Source organism: Cetorhinus maximus, chromosome 9 (assembly GCF_964194155.1).
Source record: "Cetorhinus maximus chromosome 9, sCetMax3.hap1.1, whole genome shotgun sequence".
Taxonomy (NCBI): Eukaryota; Metazoa; Chordata; class Chondrichthyes; order Lamniformes; family Cetorhinidae; genus Cetorhinus; species Cetorhinus maximus.
The window spans coordinates 46,903,769-46,930,144 of NC_135887.1; the positions used below are offsets into that span (position 1 = coordinate 46,903,769).

The 26,376-nt window shown below is 39.2% G+C and overlaps 1 protein-coding gene across 3 annotated transcripts in view; it reads right to left on the reverse strand.

Moving 5' to 3' along the window:
• Window positions 1-3,184: 3,184 nt before the first annotated feature.
• Window positions 3,185-26,376, reverse strand: part of tmem248 (transmembrane protein 248) — a 31,679-nt gene continuing 8,487 nt past the window's right edge. For 2 of the 3 annotated variants that reach the window (XM_078548641.1, XM_078548642.1), the window contains 6 exons: window positions 17,626-17,802; window positions 14,820-15,105; window positions 10,617-10,767; window positions 9,740-9,923; window positions 6,237-6,478; window positions 3,185-5,675 (listed from right to left, as the gene is read on the reverse strand). In XM_078548641.1, coding sequence (XP_078404767.1) covers window positions 6,251-6,478; window positions 9,740-9,923; window positions 10,617-10,767; window positions 14,820-15,105; window positions 17,626-17,784 — 1,008 coding nt within the window. In that variant the 5' untranslated portion in view covers window positions 17,785-17,802 and the 3' untranslated portion in view covers window positions 3,185-5,675; window positions 6,237-6,250. Of the gene's footprint in view, window positions 5,676-6,236; window positions 6,479-9,739; window positions 9,924-10,616; window positions 10,768-14,819; window positions 15,106-17,625; window positions 17,803-26,376 lie in introns of those variants that run through there. The other variant, XM_078548643.1, reaches the window with a different exon arrangement.

Genomic DNA, 26,376 nt, shown 5'->3' on the forward strand with positions numbered 1-26,376 from the left:
TCTCTTCAGTTCCAAAGTATCATATTGGACTTGAAACGTTAACACTGTCAGAGCAGCTGAGATTTCTAAGCACTTTGTTTTTATTTTAATCAGTTCTTCCTTGGGCCATACCCTATCTTTGTACCAAGTTTTGTTGCAATCCATCCATTAGTTTTTGGGATATATTGTTTAGAGAGGCAAAAACATAACTTCTGTCCATCTTCAGTGACAGAGATAATAAAATGCCCAAGGGGTCACGAGATGCTATGATCACCTAGACAGAGGAGTTATTGGAATACTCCACATGGCTTTTAGAAAATAAATTTCATCCAAATTTTGGTAGATACCAAAAGCTACCTGGACTTCATAGAATCTTGTGGATTAAATGGGAAGCTACTACAATTAAAGAGTTGACATGTCTATAGGCAAGAAATCTTGTCAATGACAACAAATCTGTTTGGAGGCAGGATACCAGTGGTCAGGGGTTTTAAATGTTCGCTATCTTTATTTATGACCTAGATGTCGGTGGTGGGAGAATGAGGCACAAATTTTCAGATAGACACCAAACTCCTGCAAGCAGATTTAGGCATGTTGAGACATTTAGCCCATGTTTCACAACTGGCATTTAACTTAAGAGAAGTGCAATTGTATGCATATGGATGGGAATACACTAAATATGTAAACATCCTGCAGGAAACAGAACTGAAGCCAATGATAAAAGGAAAAAAGATCTGGATGTCATAGTTCATATCTCTTCAGAGGTTCACAACCCATGTAGTGAAGCTGCACTTAAAGCAAATGGGGTACAGGGCTGCAGCCACAGGGCTATTCAATATAAAATGAAATATACCATTTTATCATTGTTGAGACCTCATTTAAAATACTGCATCCAGTTTTGAACCCTTACATGATGGATTCATTCTGAACAAAAGGACATCTGCAGATTTGTTCTGCTTCTCTCAGGAGATTATATGGACTCAGTGGGTAGAGGATGTTGTTATGGAAATGAAGCATAATGGATCAATACTGCATGAGATAAGCTAGTAGACAAGCTGGGTTTCTCCTGTCTGGCATTTTCATATGATCTCGTCTCCTCAAAGGGTGTTATGACTTCCATTTATTGTCCATTGTCTGAGTCATTTAAAGATACCAAATGGAGAGAGAGAAATAATGAAGTAATACCTGATGGTGGGTCCTGAATAAATTTAATACCTTATGTTTGCCAACTCTAGACCTCTTGAAATTTCCCAATTTGTATAGGATGATTTAACTCATCTATTAAAATAACTTTGCTATTCTCATACATTCCTCCTATCTCCTCAGTGAACCATCTTCAAACAACCGACTGTCAACCTTGTGTCTTTCCTCGTGAATGAGGATCAAGTTAGGAAATATAGTTAAAATACTAAAAACACAGCCCTTCCTCAAATAATGACCAACTCACCTTTTTCCAGGAGGTGGTAGGGTTAAGAGATTGAAAGAAAATTATCTGTTTCACTATTATTGTATCAGTTTCCTTCAAAGTTTCCAGCTAGCCTATTATGGCTACAACCTGGGGAAGACCAGCTGGATACACAGCCAGATACCAGTAGGATGATGAGCAAACTTGTCTGCAACCTATCAAGTGATGGATCTCTGTGCTGTTCTACACAAAGGACAGATCATTTTTTACACCAACGGCCAGTCATTTTATCAACTCAGGATAATCTTGAGTTAATTTTTGAATGCAAAGATTATACAAGCACCATTCCAAAGGATTAACTTTTGTTAATTTCAAAATTAGACTTCTTAAAAAGCTAAAACCTTTAGTTTACAACTTGGATTTACATAGTGCTTTTTACACAGTGAATATCTGTTGCTTCATGGAGGTGAAATGCAAGGAGTTCAAAAACTGACAGGATACCAAAGCATGGTGCAAAATATTTCAATGAGGCTTTTTAAGACTGGGACAGTAACAAGGCACAAGGGTTAGGGAGGGAGTTGGAGACAGTAGGGCTAATTGGGCTGAAGGCACTGCCACCAATGAAGTGAAGAGAGATCAGATGAACAGGAGGGCCAGAATTAGAGGACCAAGTGGCATAGGCTGGAATTTAGAGGAGTGGTGAAGGGGAATTAAAGATTGAAGTGACCACGGATGAGGCACCCCTAAACGCAGAAAAAGGAGATTGGCTCACTATAATAATTGAAGATGGGAATGGAGCAGGGCTGAGATTTACATGCAGAAGTACAGGTTCCCATGCTGAATTTAACTCCAGGATTGTGTATAAATTTTTTGAATCGGTCTCTCAGCATCAGGAGACCAGATTGACAGGTTGGTTGGTTATTGAGCGGGTAAGCAGTTAGGGAGAAGAGCTGAGATGTATCGGATGTGGGGAGTGGAGGGGGTCGGTGGTTGGTGAGGGATGCCATTCGGACAAGATTCATCAGGAATGGAGGGTGGGGCTAGCTGAGTTGGGATGGCAGAGTCAAGCGAGTCAGATGTCAGGGATCAAACTTAGGCGATGGAGCTTGATTGCAGGCATAGAAGGTCAACCTGCTGGGAGCTTGGGGGCTGGAGAGGGGGAGAAACACTACTACTGTTCTTGGCCCACAAGCACTGCCGGAAAATCACTTATCAGTTCCATCCAGCCATTCTCAGCTCCCGTCAGCTGCCTGGTTTTCAGAGGCCCAGGGAACCCAGTTGGCCAGCACTGTGCAACATTTGAGCCATACTAGCTCAGTAAAACATTTAAATGATTGCTGTCTCTGGAAAGCAGTTCAGTCACCCATAAACCAACCCATCTCCACATGGTGGAGATGGGTTGGGGCCAGATTGACTATTTTTTGAAATTTTAACCTTTTTTTTTTGAGTTTTTCAATGAAGTGTTACGCTGATCAAATACTGGACAGCTGTGTCTATTAATACATTGGTTATTAAACTAGTACTGATGTCAATCAACAGGACAAATCAAGTCTCAATGTTCAGGAGGTCAAGGTTGTTTTGCAAAGTCCAATGTGGAAATAAGTAACGAAATTTGCATTTAAGACAACATTACCAAAAGGAGTGTTCTGCTGGTTGCTGAAATTTCAAAATTGATTTAATTATGAAGTTATATTGTGCCACTTTTATACATTAAATGTGGCAACCATTCAAGGCTTTTTTCTTTAAGCAGTACTCCTGAATTTTTAACACGATGTATAATGTGTCATATTTATGAATGCAGTGTTCCAAAATGTACTCACTTTAATTGTCATTAATAAGTGCAAATATATTACATTGTTATATCCCAAAGCAATGACATACAGACAGATCCAGAGGTTGTTCAACACAGTTCACTAATATAATTCCAATTAGGGCAAATATAACACTTTTAATCATTGGATCCTTTTATTCAGCAAAAGCATATGCAAATTTTACCAAAAAGCACAGAAACTCCAGAAATCAGAGATTGTCATAAAATAATGTGCTATGATTACAATCATGCAACAAGACGACAAGCAACACAAGTCACAAAGTTTTCCCTTCCTAAACAAACTATGGGGCATTCTAACTAGTGCTCAGGCGCTTTGCCAATGAACTGAGATTTGAGGCAACATGACTACTGTTAAAAATCACATTTACATAGGCAATCTTAGTTTATGCAATAGCTTTGAATCAACACATCTCCACATTCAAATCAGAAGGGAGTGGAGAATAAGTAACCTCCACAGATGTGCAAATATGTACGCCATGGAATATTTAACATACCAGCCAGAAACTATAACAAGTTGCAATTCTAATCAGGGCTGGGAGGCTTAAATGTACTTGATTTTGAATTCAGCCTAATTTGCGCCCGCATATTTTACATGCAGTGCTGAGAGGGCTTCTTAATGGAATAAGGAAAAAATTTGAAAAATCAGTTAACTTCAGGCTGTAAACAATTTGATCTCAGCATACTTGAGCACCCATACAACCAATCATATACTTAAATGAAAGTCTGTGTGCCAAAAACCAAATGTTTGCATTTTCCAAACTGAGCCAACCTCAGAAATTGTAAGTTGTGTCGTGCAGATATTAAAAGAAAGCTCTTGGGGAAATAAAAAGTTATATCCAAAAGTACACAAAACTTATGATTTTTTCACATTCTTCACTGCTTTTCACCACTGTCTGGATCCATAGTTACCAGCATATGGACAAAAGTTCCGTGTGGATATGGTTCAGTCCAGCAAATAACTAAGGCTCATTTCAAAAGTTACCGAATGAACTGGGAAAGGATCAAATAATTCAGATTAAAAGATCTATTATTCTACAGAAACCCAAAAAAGTGATACAACATTTTTTTTGAAATTTGAGACCTTGGAGACCAATTTCCCAAATTCTTTTGAATTAATATTTAACGTGTACCAAAGCAACACCATGTCATTAAGATCAAATTGGCTACTTTACTCTTTGGGGTGCAAAGTGCTGAAACTCATCATTTGAAGCTCTTTGTGACAGCTTGGAGTTCCTTCCTGTTTACAATCACTACCAACATTATAGTGAAAGTCGCTGTAGTCCCAGAGGACCATAGGCTGCTCTCTCATTAGAGAGAGACGGCTGGTGACGAGTTTAACCTGAGGGTCACCACACCTCGGGCGAGATTGAGAAGGTGGGGCCTTCACAGATTACCTCAGCCAGTAGAGGAATTGAACCCCCCCTGTTGGCGTCACTCTGCATCACAAACCAGCCGTCCAGCCAACTGAGCTAACCGAACCCCGACCAACATTATAAGCAACGTGAATTCAACAAAATAAGCTGTATGGAGGGAAATTATTTCAATAATTTTGCAAAGGTTTACAAATAGGAAATGACAAAAAAAACCAATAGAAAGATCAAGGTAATTAAGGCAATTTTGTGGATCAGTTTGCAGACGACACTAAACATGCAAATACACAGCTTGACTGAGGGAGTGTGGGGGTGGGGTTGCGGGGGTGGTTGCAGGCGGGTGGAGGACAGTAAAGACAAAAAGAAATGGTGCACAGTATTCCAGCAAGCCATACACATAATACAGCCAACACTGGCAGTTCTAAGCAAGCAATTATGTGGGACAGCAGTAGTGTAAATTACACAATGAATTCCATATCCATATCCTGCAAGCTTAAGCAGTATTGAAATGCACTATAATATACATGTCTTCTTCAAAGTTCCACAAGGTTTAATGCCTTTTCTGTCAAGCATTAACAAGAGATAATTGTGAACTACATATACACATCAACTCCAAATACTTAACAGACCATTGGTGTCAGAAATGCAGCATATACCACTATAGCACATATTTCCAACACATTATTTACATATTTGATACATTACTGTTTTTAAAGTTTTCTTGCAACTCAACAAAGCTTCAAAAGAATTCAAAAAGCTTCAACAGAAAAAAATGCCTCTGAATGCATGGTTAATCTTCATGAACCTCGTTTCTATACACCCAGGCTGGTGCAATCTTTTTTGTCTTTCATTTTTTTAAAAAAAAACGCTGTTAGCATGTGGCACAAGTGCATTGATGGACTTGTTTTGGATATATCCTTACAAATATGTACAAAGTAAATACAGGCACTTAAAATGTCTTTGGTTGGAATAAACCAACTTTGCAGGCACTGCATTCAAAGCGTCAATGCCCATTATTTTGGGCTCAACGTGCAAATGCTAAAACCTGTCCACTTTCAGTAATGAAGCTGATTTATGCCTCTGATAGTGCAACCTGAAAAAGAGAGAAAAAAAACATAGTATGCAATGATAAAAAAACCTAAAATGAATTAGTAAACTTAATTAGTAAACTAAGTTAGCAGCAACCAATAATGAGGCCTGTTTATTTGTCTAGTTTGTTCACTCTAAGAGTTAATAAAGCCATTATAATGTAATCAGACCAGGTTTATAGTTACACCGATTCCTGGTTGGGAAAAGCAGAGTTTTGGATTCACATACAAATTTGGTAACCAACTGCTGCAGCGCCAAAACAGTTAAATAATACTCAAGGTAACATTTCTAGTGGAAGTTTACCAATATTAAAATTAAAATAAAATTCTAGGGGCATCTAGTGTTCAACAATCATATGTAGCAGACAATTTATACATACACAAACATGAAATACACGTGATATTTTGTTAGAATTTTTAGTGTTGAGAATTTAAATATAAGCGCTAATTTAGAAATCTGCTAAATACATCCATCAACATTTAATGTTGAAAACTAAATTCTAGACAATAGCAATGATCCGACACACCATTTTAGATTAGGAAAATGAGAATGATTTAATACTCACAATTATGTACTGTGTTAGTGTCTGTATTTAACAGGCATCACGATCAGAGTATAATTTTTCTTTAAATCGGGCTGAGTCACAGAAAAAGAAGGAGTTACCTTTTCTGGACAGAATTCACTATTGTTTTGTCGTACTTTCCCTGGTCGTCCTTTGATAACCGCATAGCAGAATATTGTAATCACCATGACGAACAAGAAATAACTGGTATGCATCAAATGTAAATTAATGAGTGAACGATCATCCTGTGAATAAAATAGATTCTTGATGTAATAATTTTGCACTGATACAAAATCAAAGTAGGTTAAATAGAAAAAAATATATCACACGCCTGTATTCTTCATTTTACATACTTTACCATTTCTATCTTCCCTTAAATTTATACAATCCTCCTCAGTTGGGTAATCAGTTCAAAGACTTAACCACTGTTTACACAATAAAGAATCATAGAATGATACAGCACATTTGGCCTTTGGGCCTGTGCCAGCTCTTTGCTGGACCTATCCAATTAGTCTCACTCCCCTGCTTTTTCCCCATCGCCAAATTAATGTTTACACTTTGGTAATTCTTCAATTCTTTTTTGAAAGTTACCACTGAATCTGTTTCCTCACCCTATTAGGTAGTGCAATCCAAATCACAACAGTGTGCTGCAAAAACAAAATGGTTTCATGTTGCTTCCGGTTCTTTGTCAATCATCTTAAATCTGCTCCCTCCGGCTTCTGACCTGTGACCAGAAACAGTTTCTCCTTATCTAGTACTCCATCAAAACCCTTCATGATTTTGAACTTTCTTTCTAATCTCCTCTTAACCTTCTCTGCTCTCAGGAGAGCAACCCCAATTACTCCAGTTTCTCCAATTACCTGAAGTCCTTCATCCCTGTAAATCTCTCCAGGAGGGCCTCTCTGAGGCCTTGGCATCCTTTCTAAAGTGTGGTGGCTGGAATTGAACACAATACTTCAGCTGGGTCCTACCGAGTATTTTAAAAAGGTTTAGTGTCACTTCCTTGCTTTTGTATTCTATGCTCCCATTTATAAAGACAAGGATTCCATGTGCTTTTTTTAAAAAAAAACAGCTCTCAACTTCTGCGACCTTCAAAGGCTACCCTCTTATTATTGACGTATTCATAGATGATTTTTGGGGTTTGCTTTATGCTGCTAATCTTTTTTCACATCAGAGCTAGTTTATTCTACTGCCAGTAAGACATTGAAATTGATGCACACCAATCAAAGCCCACCTAACTTGACCAGAGGTTTTTAGGGATAATGATACAAAAGTATGTTCTAGCCACTGGAAGTGTGAGCTGCTGCAAATTTACACAGCTAGGTCACGAGTATTGCTGAAAAAAAGACATGCTTTCAAAGCTTTTCATCTTGCACTCATCAGGTGTTATGACCACAACCGATGTTATTTGCTGAGCAAGCCAAACGCCAGAAGGAATCTTGTCAGATCATTATTTTTTTGTATTTTAAAAATGAGGGAAGAACTGATCCCAGAAGCATAGAATCCCAATAACACTTATGGGTTTTAAGGTTAAAAGATTTATTAAACAAGAAGAAAAAAAACCTTAAGCACACAAGATTAAAGCTATACAATTAACAGTCTAATAAAACATTCCCCCAAAAAAAAACCCGCACTTGGTCAGAACACACAAGCAAGCTACTTGGCAATAGCTCCCTAATACATTTTTAACCATAAAAATCCAGTAACATTACCCAAAGCAAAGCTTCTGTCACTTTAATAAAAGGTATACCACACAACTTCTCACATTCTTCCACTCTGCTATGGAAATCCAAAAGAAAGGTTCAGAAACAGACTGCTTTCTGAAAACAAATAATTATCTGGCTTGAAAACTCAATGGCTGCTTCAAATTGACAACTTTCATACCTTCCTCCTAGTACAGTCCTGGTCTCAGGACATCTCTTCCACACATCCACACAACTCAGCATAACATATTTCCTTAAATATCCTTTTCCCCTTTCATCTTATTCCATTGTCCTAAGCACCTCTTTGAATTCAACTTTTCCAAAATATAAAAAATTACCTCCACTTTAATAACCTTCCCTTGTTTACTTATGACACCGTTGTAAGTTGTAAAAGTCCCTTGTCACTTCTAAACTCCCTTTGAAATTTAACAGCTGTAAAGTCAAGTCCCTACCTATCACCTAATGGAAATTTTAAAACCCAATTTATACACTCATACATTCAACTTCACTTCCTCCTCTCATTACAAATGCATGCATTTAACATTTTTACCTTTCATCTCCCAGTTCCCACAGTCTTTACTAACCTTCCCTCAGTTTAATTAACCATTGGCACACACACATATATCTTTACAGAATACCACCATATTCCCAAAATATTAACATAATAACATCCATCTTCACACAGGATGCGTGCAAGAATTTACCAACTGTAACAGGGAAACAATAATTTATACTGCATGAGAAGAAAGTGATGGAGAATGCTGCATTCTCTCCAGCAGCGCCTCCACCAGAATCCATCTGCCAACCAATCAGCACCCTCTTCTCATGCAGTTTAAACTGTTGTTCCCATTACAGTTGGTAAACTGTTGCAAGTATCCTGATGAGTACAAGACGAAAAGCTTTCATAGCATGTCTCTTTATTCAGCAATACTCAAGTTCTGTACGAGCAAACGACTACAACTAGATCAAAAGGTTACTGGCATTCAGATGCTTAGAGATCTCTTTCTCTGTAGTGAAGGGCTTGGTATCACGAAGGCAGGACCATAAAAAAATAAGGTTCTGATGAACAATCAATCATCGATCTGAAACACTAACTCTATATTTCTCCCTCTACAGGTGTTGCCTGATCAGTTGAGTATTTTCAGCATTTTTAGTTTTTGTTTCAGACTGCCAGCAACAGCAGTATTTTGCTTCTGTACCATAAAAAAAATCTGATTTGTACTTTAGTGCTTCAGATTAATATTGCAGGGTGCTGGGATTTCACCCTTTCACTGTGCAATAAGTTTGCATGAATGGACCATGGGACATGCAAAGAAGAGATAACATGATTTGGGTAATTTTATACCGAGCAACACCACAGAGAACAGACCCAACAGCATTACCAACACTATATATCAAATACAAGTAGCAATGTCTGCAGAGGCAAAAAGAATGAGGGTTGAGAGTCCTTTACAAAATAATGAGCTTTGATTGGGTAGCGTTCAGAACAGAAATATCCTACCATAAATCTGGATCACCAAATTTCCACCCTACCGATTGGTTCTTGGCCCATACTAATATGGTTGGACAATGGACAGATTATATTAAACCAAATAAACTTAGTGAACACATTAAGATAAACCAATAAAATGCATTAACTTTCATTCTTAATGTGCAAATCAAAGCAATGTATAACTTTAGGCAATGTTAATGTGTTGACAGCTTGGCATGGGAGCCCTAAAGAGAGAAGAAAAATAAGAACTATGAAACATCAAGTTAAGGTTTGTATTTTACATGTATATAGCAAGTTGATGCATTACTTACATCTGGCACAATGACAGTTAGTTTAGGATTGAGTGCATGATAGACTTTCCCAATTGCTCCTTTATAACACCAAAACGGGTTGTAGTCCTGCAAATATTTTGTATTTGCATCTCTAGCTGTGGTGAAAATTTTATACCAGATGGTAGCGTTACTGTACGTTTCAGGGATGCAATGTGGTGGCTGGCTGTAAAAAAAAATAATTTTCATTTTACTTAAAATTTTAAATCTGCTTTGAAAGACAAAACCCTCTCACAATGCCTCCCTCCTCGAAGACTATTAGGACTGCTACAAAAAAAAAATAAAGGCAATAGTTTCAATCTTTTAGAAAAGGTGTTATGCCATGTGTGCTCTGCCTGAAGGCAGGTTCTTGATTCATTGTCTGTTGATGCTTCGCCCCGAGCCGTTTTCTTGGCGGGGTTTTTGTCAGTAGGGGTTTGCCATTGCCGTCCACTCCCGGGGGCAGGGCAAGAAGGCAGGTCCCAAGCCTATCTCAGCAAGATCGGCAATTCAGAAAAACTGGACATTCCAGATATCATGGCTTAACAAACAATAGTAACCATAGCTATCCTTCGTGCGAGGAAGTACAAATTATGGACAACACCATTATCTGAGAGAGAGTTTGAACTCCTGCTTGTCAAATCGCTGGTATCAAACACAGACAAATTCATTTGTGTAGTTCAGAGCCAGTACCGAATGAACTTGACTATAGCATCTACATTAGCTCTTAGTGCAAGTTCTCTCAAATTCATTCTGCACAACATTTTATTCAATAGCATGCTTTGTTGATTCCTGGTTCAAAAACTACAGACAGATTAGAAATTAAGGATTCTCTGCACATTCGTTTGAAAAACCCTACCAGTTCCGGTATAATACTCACACTGTGACAGGAAAAACATTAGTTGTGGCTGTGACGGTCATGCACGTTGAGTAAACCATCTGCTCACAACGGCCATGGAGTACACACTCATCAGAATTCCAGGAAGTTGGTAGCGTAAATGTAATATTCATTTCTTCATGTGCTTCATGTCCTACAAAACAACCAGAAAACATTTTTTTTAAACCACCACCATTAAAGAAGGGTGCAAATAACAGTAAAAGCCTCCAGGTAGCAGTTATTTCCAGGGGTGAGATTGTACTGAGTGCAAAAGTCAACAAAACAACCCAATTATAACCTCACAATTAGAACTAAAAGATATATATTCCCATAGAGGTATCCAGTATTTAGAAAACTTGATTGTTAAAAATGGACATGAAAGCCAAGTAAAAACTGTCCAATGAAGTTACTTTTGTGGTAAACATTAATGTTGGACTTCTAAAGTACACAACTAATAAAAGGTACAAGAAATAAGTGGGTTTGACAATCAAATTTGACTGAACAAACTTTTCAGTAACACATATTGCTTTATAATCCAACTCACAATTAAGGAATCTCAGAGGACATTCACAGAGAAAGGCTATTGTTGTAAAGCCATGTTTATATATTATAATTATATATTATAAAGCCATATATAGAAAATGGCCATTTATTTATTGGGCTAAAACTACTGGTTGAATTTTAAAAGACAGAACAGTAACATTTCGGTGGCTTAAAACAGCACCTTCTAAGATGGCCAAACATTTGCATAACAGTACCTCACAAATCCCAAAACCATTAAAATGGAGTCAGCAGGTCTAGAAGAACCCATTTAAGACAATCACCTTAGAGGAACGTGAATGACCCCATTTCCTGACCATTCACAAAACATACAGTCACCTGTGTATTCAACCGGGTATGGATCAAGCCATTAGACACAGTTTGGATAATGGACTTTCACTCAGAAAGGAGCTCATCCGGCCATAATCTAATCATGTCCAAACCATGGACCTAGAATCAACTTGCTATAACCATGTTTGGTTAACTGGTTGGTTGGAGATAGGGGATCATGTAATGTGTCAACTAACCCTCTTTTGTGTTTAAAGAAACAGCTTTGCTCCAAGACACAGAACAGGAGGAGAGATGCTGAAGAAGGTGGCCCCAAGTGAGCGCTCTCTCTCCCCACCCATACTGCAAGCTCGAACCCTGCCTATTGTTTGACCAGCTCTCCACCACGAGTAAGATATAAAATCCACCTAGTTGCTCCTGACTCCAGGAGACCCAATAGAAACCATCCATCAACATCTTTAAATCATCCTGTTGCAGAATTTGGAAAGACCACTGGGCCCAGTCTGAAACCATCAAGGCATCAATCTACCAAAACCATACAGGACTGACATTTCTTGGACTTTAAAAAAAAAACTGCTTAATCTATCCTCCCACTTTTAACTTGTGTTCGTGCGTGTGTGCGCAAGAACTCTAATATACGTGTAGGAGAGTCGGAGCACTTTTATTTTGATTGGGTATTAAGTACAATAAATACTATCCTCTCTTTTTTTTTAAAGAGGCTTACAAGGAAACATGTGTGTCTTTTACAGTCACTGCACTAAATTGGCAAGCATTTTTTTTCCAAAAACTTGTTGCAGTCAAACGAGTTGGAAAGGGAGACCCATTCTACCCCTTCTCACCTGACCGCAACACTGTAGCAAGAATTAAATGACTAAAATTCTGAAATCACTTAAAACATCAAACAAGGTATATTTAAAGTGCAAAGGCAGAAACATATTGGTAGCAAATAGAATGCAACACAGCCAAAAGCAAGATATTAAGTACTTCCGCCTCCAGGATTAGCCGTCGCTCACTCGTAGTCAGCCTTTTAACATAAAAACTTTATATCTATCGTGTGTTTTATCTTTAAAGTCCTGATAACGCAATTGTGACATATTTGACCAATGTAAACTGTAAAGCTAATCTGAAGCAAATCACAATAATTTGCATTTATATAGCATAATGTAGAAAACACTTAAGCCACTAATATTACACGTTGCATGCATGTGGCACTGCTTTCATCACCCATTTGGCAATCTTCATAATATGAAGCCACAGTAACTGACAATTTAAGGTCAATACAAAGTTATTTATTCAGTTAATTTTGTAGAGAAAAGTAAAATAGCAGGCAGTGTGTACAATGTGGCCTCTTAATTTTTTTCTTGGAGGGTACAGGAGAATTATTTAAATGCGTGGTCATTGGTTATGCGCACGGATTTTGAGAAGGACTTTCGATAAGATGTCCAGCAAGAAACTTCTTTAAAATATCTTTAAGAGGGAATGTAGCAACATGGATGGAAGGTTAAACAGTTATGGCAAATGCAGGTTGTTCAATATGAAGAAGGGTCAGACATGGTGCAGCACGACTCCACCTTTCTTCTTCTATGTCGGTATCTTGAACTTGGAAAGAAAATGCAATTTCAAAATTTACTGACTTCTAGCTTCATAAAAGTCATAAGTGAGTATTTATTTTCTCATGGGAAATGTTCATAAAGATAATCCCCAGTTTGTTCATTTCCAAATGATCCAAACCCAACTGGAGATGACATCCTGGATTTTCACCAAATCAGCTTGACTCAGGAGCCCTTTAAAAATGACGGGTGGGTTCTGATTCCAGGATTTCCCACCCCATTCGCAGGCTAATTTTCAGGAGTGTGTTTAAAGGGTGCGGCTGGTTCCTGTCAGAAGCCCGCATGCAGCACTCCCAACCTGGCCAGCTCCATTCAAAGATATGCATGTCCAACTCCACCACAAGTTTCATGGAGTCTGCCCAGGTTTTTAAAAGAGCTCCTTAGAGGAGCAGTGAACCCAAGTCTGTAAGAGCTGACCTCTTAAAAGGAAGTTCAAAACGGTCCCCGTCTTGCCCCCATGCCACCCACCCCCTCAGGCCTCCTATGTCAAGCTCTGCCCTACCACCCACACCCTATATCTTCTCATGCTCCCTATGCCAAACTCTGCCCTTCCACCCACCCCCTCAGACCCCTCCTCCCACTATGCCAAACTCTGCCCTTCCACACTATATTTCTTCATGCCCCCTATTCTGAGCTCTGGCACTTCTATGTCCATAGGTCCATTGTACACCTTCTAAAGCCAATGAACACCATAGTGTATAGTTGTATATGTAAAAAAAAGCTTTGAAAAAATGTAATCCATTGATAACTTTCTCCTTTGCTTGAATAAAAGTCTGGACCAAGCTAATAAAAATGTCAATCATCCAGACCCTTTGAAGTTTCAAAAACCACAAACACTTGAAACTACTTAACTTGTGTCAACAAACATTGTGAAATTGACCGGAGAGATCAGAGAGCCTGAGCTGTCAAACCATGTTTCCTCAGGGTCCCTGCGTTCTCACATCGTAATAGCTGTCTGGGCTCTCAGCAAAGCCTCATTATGCATGCAGGAACATAGGGAGTGGGTGGGGGACATGAGGCAGCATGGGTGAAACAAGGGTAGTGTTGGAAGGGTGAAGGGAGTGAGAGGGCTGGAGTGCCTGTCTTCTTTTTCACTGGGACAAAGTCCCACAACACCGAGTCGGGCCTTTTAAACAGCATGCATCTGCACCCACAACCCCTGTGGCTGCCTCTGCACTTCTTCCCGGGTCAGCTGGCCCAACCCCAGCCCCCACCTGGCCCACAGCAACGAAGATCCTTCCTTTGCAGGCACTTTCTCCTGAGGCTGGCATGCTGGGCATTTTCGCATTCCCCCTACCCACCTAGTGGATGAAAATCCAGGCCAACATGTCAACCGCAACAAATCCCTCCCCTCTTTCTCAAAATTGTCGCTTCCAAGAGACTGAGAGCCTATTTTATCTAAAAAGGCATATTTGCTTAAAATCTCAGAAGTAACTGATAAAATATTGGGTATCTTATTAAGTAATATTTGTTTGTGAAAATTCATTTCGTTGAAGCTAAGTCAGCAAACACACCAATAACAGGTCTGAAAGCTGGAATCACCCAACAACTGGATAAGTAGTGGGAGAGAGAAAGTAGTCATGTAAATTTTTTTTAAAAATAGAATTAGATTAAATTTAGTTCAAAAATGTTTAATTGGTACAACATTGAACTATGGGATATAAGAAAAAAAACAAAGCAAACCAATATCTTAAGACCAGAGAAATAAATATACAGCATCAATGTTCATCAATACAGAAAGTGATCCCACTGATTTCAGTTTTGTTACCTGTCAGTCCGATCTGATGTCCAAAGATAGTTGCACTAAGGTGCGTAATATTGCGCGAGTATCCACCAAAAGGTTTTAGAGGATCCAGTGTGAGTGTTATAGAAACAGAAATATTTATTGGTCCAGGATCTTCCAGAACTGAAGGGGATTGTGTGGAAGACCGCATTTGTCCACTTGTTACTGTGCTCTCTGGGGTGGTGGTTTCATTTATGAGGTGCTTTAAAGTTTCATTCTCAGATATGCACAAGTCCAGATCATTGAACCTCAGCAGGAAAGTGTTCCAGTCCTATCAGGAGACAAAAACATGTTTAAATTACAATTACGGTAGTTCATCTTTTAAAATATACTGCAATAACAATCACAACCTTAGCATCAACTGAAGTTATTTGGCCCTGCATATTAGTGGTTGAAGATGACTGTCAGAATTACACTTTGAATGTAAATATAGATTTAGATTTGATGTTATTTAAATAAAAAGTCAATTTTATTATCACACTGCTCATTTCATGTTAAATTACCTACCCCTTTATTTGAGCATGATCAAATTATAAATGAATAGTCCATCGTCTAACAGGAGAAAACAATAATATAACTTTGTACCACACATCTTTATTTGCCTTGCCTTGAGCTACAGGTTACTTCTTTAACAGAGATGGTAACTCAAGAGAGAAAGAAACCATGGGAAAACAAGTTAAGCTTGCACTTCCATATTAGTATACATGATGTGGTCAAGTAAGGACTGAAAGGTGAACCATGACACAATAGCAACATTCATATAGCATCTTTACTGTGTAAAATGTTCCAAGTCATTTCACTGAAGTGTAATCAAACAAAAATGAACACCGAGTGAAAGGAAGGAATCTTAGGAGGATGAATAAAATTTGGTCAGAGGTGGGTTTTAAGGACGATTGGAATGTGGAGAAGTTTATGGAGGGAATACCAGAATGCAAGGCCTTAAACAACTGAAGACACGGCTGCCAATAGAGTAGATGATGGACAAGAGACCAGAATTGGAGGAATGCCGAGTTCTCAGAGGGCAGGAGGTGGTTATGGAGATGGGGAGGGTTGACCTCCACAAATAATTTTAAATAGAACGAAAAAAAATTACGTTTGAAGTACTGGGAGACCAGGATTCAAGTGAGCAGAACCTGGTGTGGGACAGGATACAGACATTGCCCTCTCAAGTGGATGTAAAAGATCCCATAGCACTATTGAATGAAACACAAGGAGTTCTCATGGTTCGCTAGCCAACATTTATGCCTCAAACATCATCGAAACAGATTTGTTTGTGGAGGCTTTGCTACTTGCAAATTGATAGCCACATTTCCCTACATTACAAATGGGGCTAAACTTCAAAAAATAATTTGTTGTGAAGTACTCAGATGTACTGAGGCTGTGAAAGGTGCTATATAAATGCAAATTTTCTCTATTTAAAAATATTTTTCTCACATTTGTGACTATTTCGTTGTTAACTTGACAGCACAGTCACCCAATTTTGTGCACATGCACATGAAGTGAACAAAAATCACTGGATTACACTATACCACAGTAAACCGTCAATCATATCAAACTTTCAGAACAAGTGTCAAATTTAGTTTGTGCTTTTATTGACATAATAGCCTCAAATGGGTTAAATGATAGTTTAATGTGGCTCATGGAAGAGGGTAAAAGACGGGGGATTCTAGAAATCATTTGTTAAAAGCATAAAAATTGTTTATATTTTGAAATATTATGGGCAGAATTTTGCCCTTGGCAGGTGGGCTTGGCGGGGATCGGCACTGGACCGCGATTTCATGCTGGCAGGCCAATTAAAGCCCACCCTGCATGAAACGAAAGGCAGCACTGCCTGTGCAGGGGGGAAAGAGGAGGGTGAGTGGGCTGAGCGCAAACTTCGCGCATGTGCCCGAGTGAGCGCTGCATAATCTCCCTGAAGCACGGAGCTGCCTTAGGGAGGTGAAGATGTTTTTAAAAATAAAAATGAAGAAAATAGAAATGTAATAAAACATGTTTCCTCATGTGGCTCTACCCCGTGCACTACCCCAACTTGCATGCTACTCTGCTGAGGGCTTCCAACAGCTCTGCGTGATGTTCCCCTGCCATCTGTTAGCTCTCCATGATGAGTTGGGAGTCCAAATCCAGAGGCTTGTCATATGTGACTCTGTCACGTGAGCAGGAACATGTTATTAATTAAATTTTAAATCTTTTACTTTATTATTATTTGCTTTATCCCGCCCATGGATGAGGTTTCCAAAAAAATGCAAAGGCCGCTTGGCCTTTTCACCTGCCCACCAACCATTAGATTGGACGGGCAGCGAAAACTTTAATTGATTATTTAATGGCCTTTTAATTATTGGCACACAGTGCACACCCGCTGACCGAACTATTGCACGACTGCACACACTCGGCCGACGTCAACACAAGTCATTTCACGCTCAAGCGGGTCAGGCGCCTGCTCGTCCACCGAGCAAAAATTTCTGCCCTATGTATCAATATTACTATAATACTGTCTCTAAAAGGGAAGGCAGGTATACTTAGCAAACTACACTTGTGCAAGAGCAGTTTTGTTGATTTGCAGACACCAAAGTTCGTAAGCTTAGCTGTTTATCCCCACCCGCAAACTGAATGGATGCATCTCATACACAGATCTCAGAATAAAATCGCTCTTGTGCTCGCTGTTGGAACCAAGTCTTTAGAAAACTCTATGAAAAGGTATCTACAGCCTTGTACAAATCAAGAACTTTATCAGTACAAATATTTTTTTTTAAAAAAACATTTCCATGCCATTAAGGAAGACAATAAACAATACCTCAGTCATTTCTGGAGACTTGATTTCCTTTATTTTAAAGAAGTAACCCAATGTCAGGAAAGCTATGGCCATTGCACTGACACTAATCATGAACACCACAAGGGGAGGACGGTTGCTGATGTATACCTTCAAGTTCTCAAGTGGATGGATGTTAAGCATGGTTCCTGTCAAGTAAACCTGCAAAACAAATTAATGATTAAATTTGTCACAAGAACGGATTTCATTATCTGCTGACTTGTGGGGTCAGTTAGCTACATGACTAGAGTGTGGTGCAGAATGACATCAATGTTCAATCCCTGTACCAAATGTGGTACTTCATGGAGGCATGCCTCCTCACCTTGCCCCAAAGCCTGTGGAGTGGTGTCCCTCAAGCTATATAATCAATTGTCTCCAGCTATTGGAGAAAGATGCCTATGGTCCTTTGTAGAGTATGGCTAATTAGTGGTGAGGGGGAGGGTGCCAACATACAAGATTTCCTAAAATGCATAATTTCATTCATCTGCCTTAAAGACACTGTGTCAATCAGAATTTTTTGCTGCACTAGTACAACATGAAAAGGATACAGTGAGATTAAGATGAATGAAAGATCATACTGAATGATGAGGGAGGTGGCAGCATAGTGGTATTGTCACCGTTAAGTAATCTTTCAATTAGGCACTTTACAACTTTCAAAGTTCAACAACTTCAGTACATAACAGCCATTCCAACTCTCCTCAGGCAGCAGGATCCAGTAATGGTTCTGCTGTCATCATTGACAACCTCCTCTGGACATATCTTTTGTTTCTTTACATGTTCCATTATTGCCCCTTTTTGCCTTGCTCCGCCATCCTTTCGTCATTTAATCACTCTTGCCCTCCAAGTTACCACAGATTCAGTTCTTTTCCAATAGCCTGCCCCCACACTTTTCCCTGGCTGTGGGCCTGTTTTCAACTGTTAAATATTTTAACTTCTTCCAGGTCTGATTAAACATTAACCTAAAACATTAACTCAGTTTTTCTCTCTTTACAAATGCTGCCTGACTCGAGTCTTTCGCGCATTTTCTGCTTTTATCATAGGAATCTATAGGTCTGAAAAAGGCCATTTTGGTCCATCAGCTCAGTTCAAACACAGAAAATGCAGTTCATTACAGACATGAAACGTTAACTCTGTTTCTCTCTCCACAGATGCTGCCAGACCTGCTGAGTTTTTTTTTAAAAAGCATTTTGTTTTTTTGGTTCATTACCTATGTTGCTCAATTTATTTTCTTACAAGATATCTGCCCTGCCTGCTTGCAGAGTTATTGATGAAGCGCTTTATTAACTCGTCAATACCATGCTTTTCTATCCTATGGACAACTTGCTATGTGATAGGAGATTAAAAACCACGTTGAAGTCTAGACATGAGCAATATGCATGGTGCTTCCCTTTATTCTTAAACTCCAATACATCTTGAAAGAAATCTTACAAGTTTGTCAGATATGATTTCCCTTTCCCTGCCCAAGCCATACTAATTTATCCTAATAACTTTACACTTCTACATATTTCACAATATTCTTCAGCGATGCTCCCTGTAAAATATTGTTGTCATTACCAGTTTCTTCAATGTACAGTACCTTTAAGGTTTTTAAACAAAAACCGAGGCCAGGGTGGTACATTCCAGGCATGGGTGTGGTTTAGCAGGAAGGCTGCCTTCAAGTCAGCCCACTATTTTACACGTGACATGTCAGGATCACCAATTTATAATTTCTTGGACTATTTTTTAAAAATCACATATAGGTGTTATGTTGCAAGTTACCACAAAGCATTTTCATCACAGAAACAAAGTCATTTGACCCAACAGCCAGTGTTTATGCTCCACACAGATAATCTTGTATTTCTTTGTCCCTTTGTTCCAATGCCTGATTTTACTTAGAACTTATAGCTGTCAGATCAATCCCAATTTCAGCCATTTTTTTTTAAAGCGCCTTTGTGCAGTCATCTGGTCTCAAGCCTTTACCTCTCAGTATTTTCTATTTTGCCATCACTTCCAATTGGTATTAGCATCTTCCTTAACATTTCCTCCTCATCTCTCAGGAACTTACGTTTACTTTCAAGTGTCTCCAATACATTTCTCCTGAGGTGTTGAAGGTGGTGATATTATCTAAGGAAGGTGCCAATTAAGGGTAGAAAGCAGGACAAGCAAGGTACAGATAGCCCTAGTGGGGGTGGGGTGGGGTGAAGGGAAGGGATCGAAATAAGCTAAAAGGTAGAGATAAAACAATGGATGAAAATACATTTAAAAATAATGGAAATAGGTGGGAAAAGAAAAATCTATATAAATTATTGGGGAAAAAAATGGGGATCGGAAAGGGGGTGGGGATGGAGGAGAGAGAGTTCATGATCTAAAATTGTTGAACTCAATATTCAGTCCAGAAGGCTGTAAAGTGCCTAGTCGGAAGATGAGGTGCTGTTCCTCCAGTTTGCGTTGAGCTTCACTGGAACAATGCAGCAGGCCAAGGACGGACATGTGGGCATGAGAGCAGGGTGGAGTGTTAAAATGGCAAGCGACAGGGAGGTCTGGGTAATGCTTGCAGACAGACCGAAGGTGTTCTGCAAAGCGGTCACCCAGTCTGCGTTTGGTCTCCCCAATGTAGAGGAAACCGCATTGGGAGCAACGAATGCAGTAGACTAAATTAAGGGAAGTGCAAGTGAAATGCTACTTCACTTTAAAGGAGTGTTTGGACCCTTGGACGGTGAGGAGAGGGGAAGTAAAGGGGCAGGTGTTGCACCTTCTGCGGTTGCATGGGAAGGTGCCGTGGGAGGGGGTTGAGGTGTAGGGGGTGATGGAGGAGTGGACCAGGGAGTCCCGGAGGTGGTGGTATCATGCTGGAGTTGGCTGAAATGGCGGAAGATGATCCTTTGAATGGGGAGGATGGTGGGGTGATAAGTGAGGACAAGGGGGACCCTATCATGGTTCTGGGAAGGAGAGGAAGGTGTGAGGCCCTGTCAACCACCGTGGGTGGAAAACCTCGGCTAAGGAAGAAGGAAGACATGTCAGAGGAACTGTTTTCGAAAGTGGCATCATCAGAACAGATGCGACGGAGGCGAAGGAACTGAGAGAATGGGATGGAGTCCTTACAGGAAGCGGGGTATGAGGAGCTGTAGTCGAGGTGTTTGGTGGGAGTCGGTAGGCTTGTAATGAATATTGGTGGACAGTCTATCACCAGAAATTGAGACAGAGAGGTCAAGGAAGGGAAGTGTCAGAGATGGCCTCTGCAAAGGACTGGTTCAAGGGCGATTAGGGATGTGCAACAAATGCTGGCCTTGCTAGCAATGCCCACATCCTACGAAAGAGTGAAGAATCTTAACTGTATACACTTTATGGGGGGAGTTTTAACATATGGGTGGGTTGCAGACAGATGAGAAAATAAATTTAAGATTTTCAAATCTGACCCGAACCCACCCACACTGAGGTTTAAATGAGGTAGGTAGAAATGTTCCCCAGGCTAAACAAGCTTACCTCATGTGATTGGCAGATTCCTCCCCTGCACACAATATCTGATGTCACCCTGCCCATCCGCACACCTCCACATAATTACCTTCCATCCATTCCCCTGGTGTTTTCCTACCTGGCAATCTTGTTGGCTCCCAACAGGAAAGCTCACTGAAAGACTTTTAGAAAGATCTCCTGCGGTTAATTTCTGCAGGGTATTTGGAAACTCTCATTTCTAGATTTCCAATCCTAAAATCCCCTTATTCCAAAATTAGATGGTGTTCTAATTTTATCCTTATCCCAAGTTTATTATAGATTCATCATTAATTGTTTACTCTTGTACTCTGTCCAGACTTGTAAAACGCACAATTTTTTAACGTTGTTTTTAATCGTTTTATCTACCCACACTTGCACTTTTAGAATTTGGTACCTGAACTCCTGTTGCTCGGTTTATCCATACCCTTCAGTATCTATTAATTTTATACTCTCATTCCTTGTTTTTAATCTCAAAATAATACATTACATCACACATCCGTATTAAATTGCAACCTACACCCATTTGACCATTCCATATGTTATTCCAAGCTTTTCACAACCACACTTAACATTTGTTAACCTTCCTACTTTTCTGTCACCAGCAAATTAGGAGATAACTTTCCTTGTACTCAAGTCCAAACCATCAACATATATTGATTACAAAATGGGCACAGCACTAACTCCTGCAGTTCACTGCTACCAACTCTTGTCTGGTCTAAGCAACATTCATTTCGCCCAAGTCACTTTGCTGTCTATTAAACAGTCATGCTGCCATAACCCCTTTGATACTACAAGCCTAAATTTTCCTAGAGTTTCTTGAGACACCTTTTCAAACAATTGAAACTCCAAACACACTATACCTGCTACTTTCCTTTATCTATCCAATCAATTATTCAAAGAAGTCCATTAAATTTGTTAAACATGACTTCCTTTCGATAAATCTATTCTAGCAGCACTTTATCTAATTAAACAGATTCTAAACATTCGCCCACAACTGACATTAGATTAACTATTGCAAAATATGGCAGATGCTGGAAATCTGAAATAAAAAACAGAAAATGCTGGAAATACTCAGCAGATCAGGCAGCATCTGTGGACAGAATCAGGGTTAACACTTCACGGGGGTGAACTTTCATGAGAACTGATGAGTACTGCAGAGGTTTGTTTAAATTTTAGATTAACTGTTCTCCAGTTTGTCCTTCTCTGTAGAACCAAAAACTCTTATAAACAAGCCCTCCCTCCCTATGAGCCTTCACATGCTCAATATCAGCTAACGTAGTGAGGGAAAGTATGAAACTTGCATCACTTTGTATCTTATGTGAAATTTCAGGAACTTAGTTATGACCTGGAAAGCAGTACATCAGGCAATAACTTAAGACTAAAAATTATGTAACAGACTCACTAATAGGTGAACTGAAGCAAAGGCGAAGCAAGTTCTGGAACAGATATATTCCTCATTGAACACAAAAAAGCAACCCTTTGCTGATATTTATAAATACTGTGCATTAGATGAGTGCCTCACAGTAATGCGAGTTTATTTATTTCCCCATGAAATCTCCCACCATTGTCCCGGAGATGTCAGAAGAACTGGTAAATTGGGAGCATGCTACAGGAAATTTACTATTGGTATATTTTTTATATTCAGCCAGGAACAAAGGAAATAAATAAAAGAATACTTTAAACCAAAGAAAGCTACCAGACAGGTGCATGTGCACCAAGCCAAAATCTATTTGGCATCTGACTGCAAATTCCTACAGTTGTGAAAGGACTTTGCAGAGAACAAAGCCAGCTGTTCTGTCAATTAGTTCAATTGAGAGATACATCTAATCAAGTTTTGCAATCATGATGTGTGTGCGTGGGTAGAATATGTCTGTTGCACTCAACGGAATATTGAAGCAAAGGCTTTCATCTGCAATAGTTTGTATGTTTTGGCCGAATATTGGCTGCACCAGTAACTAAAAATTAAAGCGATTGTCAGGTTCCCATACATAGATATTGAAGCAAAAAGATTATGATTGGAATTCTAACAAATTTCATTGTAATAAGTAATTGCCTCAGTCAGGAGAAAAGAAATATGCTTTTCATATGTCCACATTTACAATTTACAACAAGACAGCTTCAGTACCAAAATCTGTTTGCAAGACTAACTAGATTGCAATTTGGATTTAAAATAGCATTTTAGCAATAGATTTTATAACGCGTTTTACTAATGTGGCGACATATTATGTTTTAATCTATGCCAAGTTCCAACTTTTGGTAACAATTAAAATTATAATTCTGAGGTGACAAACATGCAAATTTTATTCCCCCCGGGTATTTAAATGAAAGGTTTTTTAAAAATGATCAATTTCTCTGGGCCTTTAATATCTAATTATTGACTATGCCTTCTAAACTTGCTTTCAGTTTTGTTTACTCAGCCACAGATTATACAACCAAAAGAATGTATGAAACAGGATATTAAAATAGACAAATGTTTCACAATTGCAGACACCTTCTGGTGTTAAAAAGGGATTCTGCAGATATTAAGTGTTTTCAGCACTTGTCTTGAATCAGAGTCGAACCATAAAGCACAATTACTTCTCAGTACACCCTGAAAACTTACAGAATGGGATAAAGAGTTCATTTGAAATGGTGTCCTTCTTGGGAGCAGAAACTGTATTGAAATGCACCTATCAAAACAAAACCTGCTCGGAGATCTAGTGTTTCTGGCTCCCAAACAGTTACTTAGCAGTACAGACTGAATACTGCTGAAAAGAAAGACATGTTACTGAAGCTTTTTGTCTTGCACTCACCAGTACAAATACAAGAATGCCAAATTTCAAGTGATCACAATTTATACTACAGGAGAAATTCACACACAGGAACCCGTTCTCTGTAAACAAAAGGAATATGTTAAAGCCTTGCAATTCTTTGAATTACCCGTGAGCTTGGGGGGCTGATAGCTCCCTGTTGCTTTCTCCAGGGCAACACCTCAGCCAGAGTAGACTTGCCAACTAATCAGTGCCGCCTTCTCCTTTGGTATAAATTGCTGTGATCATTTGAAATTTGGCATTCTTGTGTTTGTCCTGATACATGCAAGACAAAAAGCTTTAGGAACATGTCATTATTTTCAGCAATATGTTTGGTTTCCCAATCTTTTTACTCATTTGGACAGTTAAAATAAACAACACATTATAAATTGATGAAAGAGTCTCGGGGGTGGCAATGAGAATTATTTAATGTACTTATAGAAGAAATGCATTTAATTCAAAAACTTCCTCAAATGTCTGTTTATATTTTTCCTGTGGAGAATTTCAATAAATTCATTTGGGTTCAGGCAGAAAGCAAAAAGACTAACTTCACAGGGCTTTTCAGAGAATAGCTTTCAATCACAGAATATTTTGTAATCATTCCATCCACTGTTCTCTATAAATCAGTACCACTGGTTTACACTAACTAAGTGAAATTCCTTTAAGAAATGGGATTTAAAGATTTTGACCAAAATTTTGGGGAGCCATCTTCCACCCATGTAAAATCAATAAAATTACTTGCATACGAACATACGAAACAGAAGCAGAAGTCGGCCATTTGGCCCCTCGAGCCTGCTCCGCCATTCAATAAGATCATGGCAGATATGTTTGTGTTTAGAGTTCCATATTCCCATCTACCCCTGACAACCTCTGATTCCCTTGCCTAACAAGAATCTATCTACCTCCGCCTTACAAATATTCAATGACCCTTTCTCCACCACCTTGAGGCAGAGTTCCAAAGTCGTACAGCCCTCAAAAAAATTCGCATCTCTGTCCTTTAAGGGTGATCCCTAATTTTAAAACACTGCCCCCCTAGTTCTGGACTCTCGCACAAGACGAAACATCCTTGTCAAGGCCATTCAGGATCTTTAGTACTTAAATCAAGTCACCCCTCAATCTTATAAACTCCAGTGGAAACAAGCTCAGCCTGTCCAACGTTTCCTCATAGGATAGCCCACTCATTCCAAGTACCAATCTAGTAAACCTCCTCTGAACTTACTAAATGCCACTTTAGAAAATATAATCAGAAACAAAGACTAAAGAAAAATAAAGATAAAGAAGGGAACAAAAAGTTATTTAAATATCATTTATTTTTCACTTAAGGTTCTCGTGATTGTTTACAAAATGTGGCACCACTCCTATAGTTCAAATTGCTCAATGTAGATCTAATGAGAGTTTGAAAAGGCATTTACGATACTGCAGAACACTTATACTGTTCCAGTGGACATGGTTTGAACATTTCACATTCCTTCTTTGTGATAAAGGCCAGGCTGTCAAACTAATAAGTCAGTAAATCACAACATAGGGTCAGAAATCATGAATAGCAGTGTCAAACATAACTGAAGGATCATGACAAGTTCAAACTACGTCAGCTGGAACACTAAGCGTTCTGCAGTATCATGCCTTTTTGAAACTCAGGTTGGGTCTGCAGAGAGCAATTTGAACTATGGAGTGGTGGCCATATTTTGTAAATAATGTTGGGAGCAATTTGGGATTGGAAATTGAGCATACACAGAGGAACCATATTGTATGATATGGAAGTGTATTATTTTTAGGCATGATTTTTACTTCCCATAACATGTTCCTCTATACTCTAAATAAGCCTAATCACAACGTAGTTTCCAAACTGCTGCAACATATAACTTGAGAAACAAGCATCACTGGCAATAATTAAATACTAAGACTGAAGCCATTGTCTTTGGTCCTCACCACAAGCTCCATTCCTCATCTACCATTTCTATCCCTCTCCAAGAACTGTGTGAAGCAGAGCTGGACGATTCACAACCTTGGTGTTGTGTTTGACAGCGAAATGAGCTTCTGGTCACAAACCCACTCCTTCACCAAGTCTGCCTACTTTCACCACCATAGCCATCCTCCAACTCCAACTCTGCCTCTGCCTCAGCTCATGCTGTTGAAATCCTTACTTTTTAAATTTTTTTCATGGGATGTGGGCATCGCTGGTTAGGCTAGCACTTATTGCCCATCCCCAATTGCCCTTGTTCAGAGGGCATTTAAGAGTCAACCACATTGCTATGGGTCTGGAGTCACAATTAGGCCAGACCAGGTAAGGACAGCAGATTTTCTTCCCTAAATGGCATTAGTGAACCAGATGGGTTTTTATGACAATCAGCAATGGTTTCGTGGTCATCATCAGACTTTTAATCCCCTGGTGGAACTTGAACCCAGGTTCCCTGGAATACTAGTCCGGTGGCAATACCATTATACCACCGCCTCCCCTATGTCTTAATTACCTCAA